This window comes from Nansenia antarctica (assembly GCF_963989245.1).
Source record: "Nansenia antarctica genome assembly, chromosome: 9".
Lineage (NCBI taxonomy): Eukaryota > Metazoa > Chordata > Actinopteri > Argentiniformes > Microstomatidae > Nansenia > Nansenia antarctica.
Window position 1 is genome coordinate 25767574 of NC_137679.1, and position 10208 is coordinate 25777781.

General features: G+C 42.6%; 1 protein-coding gene across 1 annotated transcript; it reads right to left on the reverse strand.

The window, feature by feature from the left end:
• Positions 1 to 574: 574 nt before the first annotated feature.
• Positions 575 to 9171, reverse strand: LOC308165511 (uncharacterized protein; the record flags this gene model as incomplete). The annotated part of the gene is made up of 9 exons (XM_080539662.1): positions 575 to 727; positions 890 to 960; positions 1100 to 1253; positions 1527 to 1598; positions 2762 to 2860; positions 5900 to 6046; positions 7687 to 7750; positions 8728 to 8771; positions 9154 to 9171. 9 exons carry the CDS (start codon positions 9169 to 9171, stop codon positions 575 to 577), a joined length of 822 nt encoding a protein of 273 aa, XP_080395788.1.
• Positions 9172 to 10208: the final 1037 nt, after the last annotated feature.

Below are 10208 nucleotides of genomic sequence, written 5' to 3' on the forward strand. Positions count from 1 at the left end.
ACTTTGACTGATGTGATGTGGGTTAACTAGCAAACTCCATAACATTAGCGGAGCAAACCAAAAGTACAAAGTGAGAAACTACTCGCTGTGATGGGTTAACTTGTTCCACGTGAAAACGTCTTCCGTCAGACATACATAACCATACATAACCAGGCAATGTTCAGGCTTCTGTTCACACCTACGCCTTCCCTGTAAATTACATGGAATCACACAAGGTCCTGACCAGGGTAATTTCCCTGTAAATCTCGTTAGGGGGGTTATGTGAAATGGGAATGAGGAACTGACTTGAACTGTTATCTCTCTTAAAATCACAAGAAATGCATGTAAACATAATATAAAAGTTCATTTACATTGGAGATCATAGACAATACAGGAGAGCAGTCATTGAAGGGATTGTCCATCCAGTTTCCATGCTCAAGGTCCCCTCCTCTCTGCACTCTCCAATTGTCCAGTGGTTCAATGGTACAGAAAAGGAGTTGGGGAGAGTGAGCTTATCATAGCTCTGAGCCTATGTCTAGCTTCTATCCACACAATAGCAATGTCACAAGGGTCAAGGGAGTTCGTAGGTTCAGGGTCAGAGCGAGTTCTCCTTTAGTGATTCGTCAAAAAATGCCAGAGGGGCATGCAGCAGGGGCATCCTCTCCCCCAGAGCGGCCTCTCTGAAGTTGGGTCGCCTCCAGGCGTAGACGATGCTGTTCAGAGAACCTTGCAGAGACACTGTCACAGCCTGAAACATAGAAGGAGAATCAATAGAACAGACACTCACTGTCCAAGAAACACACAGGTGGCTAGGTATCTCCAATCCACTTAGGGCTGGGGTGATGAATATGTAAGCAGGGAGAAGGTATGGAAGTAAGAGTAGAAAACTGGTATTACTACAATACTATACCTGTATGACATAGAGAGGGAAAAGGACCTCTCGGGGTATCTTCGTCACAGACAGCACAAGAAGAAGAAGAGCTATGAGGTGAAGGAAAAAAGAAAGAAAATATGTCTGATGTGATGATATTGAATTTAAGAGGTGGTGTACGTGAGTGTGTGTGTACAGTGTGTGTGTGTGTGTGTGTGTGTGTGTGTGTGTGTGTGTGTGTGTATGTACCTGGCACCCAGCAGACGATGATGACCACGATCATATATTGAGCAGTAGATAAGATTCCTTTGAGTCTCTTTCTGGAAAGCCCATCTCGCTCTCCAGCAAACAATCCCTCCTCCTCATATTTACGGTACCAGCTGCCCACCTTGTAGTACAACACCTAGAGTACACAAGTACACACAACAACACAGAGATAGTATTACTACTAACCTATACCTTATAGTACACCACCAACAGAACACAGATACACACTAGTACCATTAGACAGCGACTACTACTACTACAACTACTACTACGACTACTACTACGACTACTACTAATACTACTACTACTACTACTACTACTACTACTACTACTACTACTACTACTACTACTACTACTACTACTACTACTAACCTACAACATTCAATTAGATAAGATCTATGCCACTTACTGTGCTGCACACAAGCACTAGTATAACAGCAATGAAGAGAAAGCTTCGGGTAAAGAGGTCATGGCTCTGCTCCTAGAAAACAAACAAACATCTCATCGACCTTGTATGTGTCATGTGCTGTTTATCATTCTGTATGAAAACATAGGTGTAGAAGTTGCTTTGCTGCTGAATCACTCACATCCTCTGAGCAATTGTCCCTCCAGGTATGCTGGAAGAGGATACAGCTAGGAGAAAAGATAATCAAGGGTGTAAGACAGTATCTTTATTTGATTTCAAACTGATGTCATTGATTTATTTTCATATAACTACAGCCTTCAAGCCCTTAATGACACATTTTTTGGTTGTTGCTTCAAACAGTTCCAACAACCTAGAGAGGGCGGTGTGTGAGTGTTCACCTGGTGCAGTATGTGATGGCATCACTGTTGATGGCGTTAGGTGGCCCCTGAACGGCTGGGAGCAGTGTGACGGTGGTAAGATGGGGACGGAGCAGCAGGTAGAAAACCGTGGGCATCAACCTGTGATATCACAGAGTATCTTCAGTCCACTGGCAGCAGAGACAGTGGGGCTACACGCTTAGCTAACAGGTTAGCCTATGACGCATACTGTACACTAGTGACCAGAGAGCTGTACACTACAGGGACAGAGAACTTCTGAATTAGGGACAGTGAAGAAAGTTAAGAACAGCAAACACATCTTCTAAGCAGTGGGGGGATAAAGGTTGAAAATCAAATAGCCTTACTTACCACACAAAGCCATATACTGGCACAGTCCCCATCCTCTTTCTCCAGTGGGACTGTGAGTAGAGAAAAGGAGAGGAAAGAAGAGGGAAGATATAGAGAGGGAGAAGCACATATCAAACGCATGTTGTAGGAAAGGGTGTATGGGGTACATTATTATGCATTATACAATGGTTTGTTCAGAACAAGGATTATGATTGGCAGAGAAGCATTCGAAGCCACGTTACCTTGACAGCAGCAGGGTTAGGGCAGCAGGGCAGACACTACCACATATAACACAGTTCTTTGTTTTGTTTTGTAACCGCTGTATTAAAGCAATAAGGCACAAGAGGGCATGCTTTATTGTGAATAAAATCACTGCTGATGGATTGCCAGCCCCCTGCTTTGCGTTGGGCCTAACCATTCCCCTGAGCTATGACTTCATTCATGATAAAGCATGGCCTCTCGTGACTTATTGCTTAAATGAAGGAGGAGTGCACAAGATGACTGGATCCTCACCTCTTCACCCTCTCTGGGTCCCTCCCTCCATCCTTGAACTGCATACTTGGACTCCCAGGCATACACCACCACCAGCAGAAATGACACGCAGTAAAATGTCTGGAACAGAACGGACACACACACATGCACACACCCATACCCACACCCACACCCACACCCACACACACACACACACACACACACACACACACACACACACACACACACACACACAGTTACGAATCTCAGTACAACTTTGCTTTGTCATGCCCAATGCATTGTTTAGAAATTCCTTATTTATGACCACTAGCAAAAACAACACAGTTGTGTCGACATGACATTTTACTGTGTGTTGTTTTACGTGTGCGCACACACACAGGGACAGTTACGAGTCTCAACTTTCTTTGTCATGCTCAATTCTTTACTCTACAAATTGCTTCTTTATGACAAGGTGTACCCAACCCTGAACCTAGAGACCAGTTCATCCAGCCCATATGTACAACATGTACTATGAGTTTTATACTGCACCTGTCTGCTGTGATGTATGTGTGTGAACGTGCATGTACTGTGTATACAATGAATAGTATCATTTGCTATAATGAATAGCATAATATCAGCAAACGGCAAACTGTCATTCAGAGCACTTTGTAGCCCACTCTACAACACCAAGTACATTCTGAATGCTGCCTGTCTTTAGCGGTTAAAGTTCAGTTAATCCTGGGAAAAAGCATCCAAAGTCAAAGATCCTATTGAGACCTTTCTATTCATTTGCTTGTCAGTGGCCTTAGCATGACTCTAGAGATGCCCCTCCTCTTCCCCTGCTGCTGCCTTACATACAGGAAACAATGTAATGCAATGTGAAGGAACAGGTTTTCTTTCTTCATTGTTTTACTGCATCGCATAGGTGATGTTGCATTTTAGAGCTGCAGTTACTCAATGGTGATTCAAATGGCGAGGTCAAATTAAGCAATTACACACAAGAGGGTGGGCTACATCGTGGATACCATATCAGAAAGGCTGTATCAGCAGAGTGCTGTCACAGCCGTTCCTACCCTTGAGTGTGTTATTGGTTTTATACAATGGGGAATTCTGTCAAGTGCTAGTGTTTTTCATGATATATTGTATTGGTTTATGCCCCATGTCTATAAAAGTTCTGGAATGAATGGTCTTTATTGTCATTGCTATAGTACAGGTACCAAACAACGAAATTTGGGAGGGGTGGCTCCCCTGGTGCTAGGAAAGAAAAAAAAACTAAAAAAACAAGAAGGGAAAGGAGCTGGTTTACATAAATAAAGGCTATGTACACTATCCACTATACTATACTGTACAGATAAGACGACTAGGGTTGTCATATCGCACATAGTGTTATTGCACATTCATTTAAAGTGTCGCAGTTTGCAGGCTTGAAATGTACACATTTGTGCCTCAGCACTACACCTGATTTTTTCAATCCAGCAGCTGCCATCAATCCGTCCAGACTGTCCAGGGCCCAGAACCTAGGTCTTTGCTGTGTTCAGGGCCTGGATGGCCCTGGGTTAGAAGCTGTGCTTCAGTCTGTTTGTCCTTGCGGCCATGGTCCTGTACCGCCTTTTCGAGGGCAGCCGGGCAAAGTGTTCGTACCCAGGGTGGGTTGGGTCTCTGGAGATCTTGGAGGCCTTCCTGAGACAGCGTGTGTTGTACAGCTCTTCCAGAGAGGGGAGGGGGGCGCCGGTGATCTTCTGGGCTGTTCTCACGACTCTCTGTAGCGCATTTCTCTCCGCGGTTGTGCAGCTGGAGAACCAGTTGCAGATGCCGTAGGTGAGGATGCTCTCCACTACGCCGCGGTAGAAGGCCACCAGTATCTCCTGCTTGTTGTGTTCCTTCCTGAGGACTCTCAGGAAGTAGAGCCGCTGTTGTGCCTTCTTGATGGTGGCTGCTGTGTTGTTCTTCCAGGACAGGTCATCCTGTATGTGCACCCCCAGGAATCGGAGGGTTGAGACTCTCTCCACGCTCTCTCCCTCGATGAGCAGGGGCTGGATCTCAGATTTTTTCCTCCTGAAGTCCACGATGATTTCCTGGGTCTTTGACTTGTTCAGCAGCAGGTTGTTAACCTTGCACAGCTTGCTCAGCTGCTCTACCTCATCCCTGTACGCCGCCTCGTCCCCCCCCGAGATGCAGCCCACCACGGTGGTGTCGTCTGCAAACTTTACGATGGAGTTGCTGGGGTGGACGGGGGTGAAGTCGTAGGTGTAGAGGTTGTAGAGGATGGGGCTTAGCACGCAGCCCTGGGGGGACCCAGTGCTGAGTCTGAGGGCTGTGGAGGTGTGGGAGCCCACCCGCACCCTCTGGGGGCGGTCGGACAGGAATGCATGATCTAATATGATTGGCATGGCAACCCAGTAAACAAATCTCTACCTGGAATTATCCATTATTGTCAGGATCCTTCCATTGGTCTAGCAATGTTTTCATTAATGAAAACAATGTTTTAAAAAAGCTACAATATCCTGAAGAGTGTTTATGGCGTATGTGTACATATCATGTATATCGGAAGGGCTGGAATGCTTCTCAGCCAATCACATGATGCATGATCTTAATTTGATCTACCTGTTGTATAATGATGCATACAGTATGCTAATATAGACTAAAGGATACCTTTGCAGCTCCAATGTTGTACTATTCACAAGTCTATTTAGTATTCGGAGCCTCAGGGCCAAAACTCAGAGGCTAACCAAGCTACTTCCTACTTCTCAGGCTCATGAACAAGCCTACTGTAGACAATTGACTATCATTCACAAGCACATCCCATGCATACGGACTACCAAAACCTTAAGCTCACAGTCACTTTACTACTCTCATTTATGTCCTGTACTATTGACACTTGTATGTCCTGTACTATTGCCTTATTGTCTGCAAATTGTCTGGATACTGCTAATTGTATCTTATTTGTCACTTATGTCCTGTACTATTGTCACTTTTTAAATCTTGAATTATGCCTATTGCCTTATTTCTTGTGCTGCAATGTCAGGAACTGAAGCCTAAGATTTTGACTCTCTTACACTTGTGTAATGTGACATAAGAATACACTTGAAACTATTCTACAGTATCAATTAACTTAATTTAAAAATAAGCTTCTTTTTTTTTTTTTGGTTTCCTGTATATGAAAGTGACAGTGTATCTTACCAGTGACAGTGGCAGTGCGTTTTTACAGATCATCACACTGTTGGTGAGGTTGTGTGTCACAGACTGGGTGAGGTTCATACTACTGGTGAACATGAGGATGAGTGCAGCCAGGAGGTCTGCTAGCGCAAGCTGTACCAGGGGCAGCCTCTACGGAACAGAACAAGGGAAGTAAGTAAGTAAGTAAAGCTTTAAATATATAGCACCTTTCATACAAGAAATGCAGCTCAGTGATACAGGATAAAAACATATACAAACATAAAATGAATATAAAAGCAGGGGAAGTATATAAAACAAAAGAAGGTATAAATAACATACAATAAAAGAAGAGAAACAAATACAACAACAAAGAAATATAAAGATAAAACATGAATAACATGGTCCTCTAGGTACTGTACAGACACACATTGTTTGCGTTACCCAGCGCAACCTTCTCCTCTTCGGAGAGACTGTGATTGGTTCCCACCCTCACACCAATTTAAAAGTCCCTTGCTTTCAAATATTTAAGAATCACTCGATTAAATATTAAGACTTGACTTTATGGAGCTATATACGTCCCTTGACTTCATGAATTCGTTTAAGAGTCCCTTGCCTTGAAAATATGACTGACTCTAAATGATCAACATCTAAATGCTATCAATTTAACAATTTAGCAATGTACAACCTAGCATCCTTAGGTACTGTACAGACACACTGTGTTAGAAATATTAGAGATAAATAGATAAAACGTTTAATGTGCAGCAGCTGGCAGTTTTTCAGTGTCTTTTTGGTTTATAAGTGGTCTTACTTTAGCAATGTTTCTAAGGTGGAAGAATGATGTTTTCACCACCTTGTTAATATGGGACTTGAAGCTTAGATCTGAGTCGAAAATAACACCTAGACTTGTAACCTCAGGTTTAATCCACGATGTCAGGAAGGAGAGAGAGACAGTAATGTCTCTGTGTGTGTGTGTGTGTGTGTGTGTGTGTGTGTGTGTGTGTGCGTGTGCGTGTGCGTGTGCGTGTGCGTGTGCGTGTGCGTGTGTGTGTGTGTGTGTGTGTGTGGTATAGAGTTAGAATTAATTTTATTTTCTGGCTTACAGCTGTTAGGAATTGTGTGGGTTCAGGTGTGATGTGCAAAGTCAAATGTTGACACCACTGGAGTCTTTCGATAATTGAATACAAAGGGCACAAGGGAGAGATACAGTGTATATGGTATATAGCAAGATACAAAGGAGCTCTGAGCTACTCAGGGGTTTTAACATTACTACAAACTACAAGCAAGTACAAGTACCAGAGACAACAAATCGAGTGACCTCACTCAGCCCCCCTCTTGCTCTCTGTCTAATCTTATGAGCTGCCTGTGCCCATCCTGTGGTCACCAGGTTTGCCATGCTGACAATAGGAATGGCAGCAGGACAGAGAGAGGTCTAATTGAGCAGCCTATAACTGATCAGACAACTTCATCATGTAACTTATTGATAAACTACAATCACTATTCCCATCACAGTCCAGTGGCTCAAAGGTCTTAGCCACCAGACATTGTGTAGCAGAGATGATTTGGAATCACACTATTGTGATGAGATATATAGCCTAAACTCAAGTTGAGGACATCAAGGATGTCTTCTTGGACTAATAGATGCCTGTGTCTTCCAAATGGGAGGCCAGGGTTCCAACCCCCGACCGTCACACGCACGCACGTGCACACACACACACACTCACACACACACACACACACACACACACACACACACACACACATACACACACACACACACACACATACACACACACATGCTCTCATTGACCCACCTGTTCCTGCAGATGCCTCCACCTTGCTATGGAAACCACCAGGACAGAAAAACTCCCAATTAAACTGCAAAATAAAACAATAATTCCGAAACAATAATATAATGCATTATTAGAGCCCCTATGCCATTCAGTATGTTGACAAAGATTGAAATGGAAAATAAAAACAATCAAACTCAATAGAAAGCGATGTAATACATGACCGAGAGGTGTTCAAAGCTCTGGTTTGTTCCCAGATAATGTAACACAGATGAAGCAGTTTAACCTGTTAAACTACATGAGCCTTTCAAATATCTAGCAGGTCACCAGTGGCAGATCTAGATAGTTTTATTTGAATGACCTTCCCAGTCATAGTATCTCTACAGAAGAAGTCATAATATAGTCATATTATAGTTATAATGTATTATACGTATATTATACGTAGTATCTCTACCTCTGTCCCCCCTCCGCACTTTTTAAAAAGGTATATTAAGGGAGCTGTCCAGAAACAGGTGCTGGAATGGGAGGCAGGGGCTTGGGTGGGTAGGCGTATGGGACAGAGCTGATGCATTAAAATGCACATACTGACTCAGATAGATCACAAAAAGTTCAACCGTTCAAGTATGTTGCGTTGAAAGAATCAAGAACTATAAGCACACGAATTAAGCAAGGCCATATACGGCATGACGTTTAGGCGGGTCTTTCAGTGCTGGACAAATCAAGCTGTTCGCATATGCGGCATTGAGAGTGAGGTAGTGCGCTGAAAGTCTACGGTTAGTCCTATATTATCACAGTAACTTGTACCAGCCTGCTTACGCGATTAAGCCTATGATATGATAACCACATAATTATGACTCAGGTCGACTCATGTCGCTCTACTGGTTTTCTCACACAATGTGAAAAATGTGAAAACTAAAAGGTAACTTTTAAACTAGCCTACAATATGAGAGGCTAAAATGTGTTTATTATGAAAAAAGAGACTCTCTCTAGTCTAATAGGTGTCTGGTTTACTGTACACTCTAAGATACGAGTGTGTACATCTATGTACAATTTAGGTTAGCTTACCTTAAAGACAGCGACACCAGATACACAGTCGAGAGAGCTTTGATCTAAATGAAGAGATTCAAAAGCATGTCACTGATTAGATGGAAAACCCTTACTGTGAGTATATTACTTCCTTAAAATTCCTACAACGTCATATTCAATCACTAGTAGCCCACGCAGACAAAGGAGCACACGATTTAAACAGCTATCTTAGTTGTAATATGAATAGTACTTAGTGGGTAAAAGATTCCATACCTGGTCTACAGTTAGTGTGTCATTCTGAGATGCCATGGTAAAATATCCACTAATTCAAAGACAACCAATATCCAACGAACATCCCTCTTCTGTCCGTGAGAAATCGATGTGCCGCACAGCTATGACTTTTTTGTTTGTTTATAGTCCTTAGTGTTTTATTGACAGACCCAGGGCATGAGTATGCGGCTGCACCTTGAACAGGGTCGTCATGTGCCGACTTTATACCTGCACAACGAAAAGTCCCCCCCCTCTCTGAAATATGTACTTTCTTGAGTTCCTATGAGTACGTACGCGCATAGTTGCTGTGTGAAGCCCATGCAGGGAAAGTTGTGATATTCCCTCTTGCTGCCTGTCTGCCAAATAATCGTATGTATTCAGGAAGAGAAGGAGGGGAACGCACACTTGGGGATTCCAAAGAATTCTAGGCTCATTAGTCTATCTTCGTTTACAGTTCAAAACTGGTTAAATTGTGGCCATGAATGTATGTCAGCAACAACACTCAAATAGGCTGTGGCATTCAAGCTATGATTGATTGGTATTAACAGGTCCAAAGTCTGTCAAGAAAACATTCCCCACACCATTACACCACCTCCACGAATGAGTTGTACATATTATATTCTGTGTTCAGTGAGTGTACATACTACATGTGTAATTCCACTTGGACTCACTCTGAAAGTAGCTGGGTCATTTTAATGAGGGTGCCATTTGGACTCCATAATTTGTGAAAAATAAATTGTTGATTTACCTATATTTTAATGTTCTATTATATAAAGGACATATCTAACTTGCTGAAAAACATAGTGGTCGAGCTCAGGCACTTAAATTGTATATTATTTAGAATACACTCTGTTAGTTGAATAGGGCTAACAGAGTGGACACTAACAGGGTGGACACTAACAGGGTGGACATTTTGAGTTAAAGTTAGCCTTTAGCCTGTCTGTGTTAGCATAATGCCTAGCATGACCATGAATACTTGATGAGGAATATCATTTGCACTTAACACTTTTTTTTTGAAATTATTCAATTTGATTGATCTCCTCAATACTTAGGCCTAACAGGGTGGACACCTTATGGTCAACCACATTAAACTTACTTGATAAAAACATCAGATGGTAAAAGAGGTAGAAAATCACACAGCTTACCACATTTGAATTTCCCTCCACTGATGTGATGTCACCTCATGAAAGTGATGTGATTGAGAAATATGTTTAGTTTTTTAAAGGGACATTAACACAGTTCAACAGAGT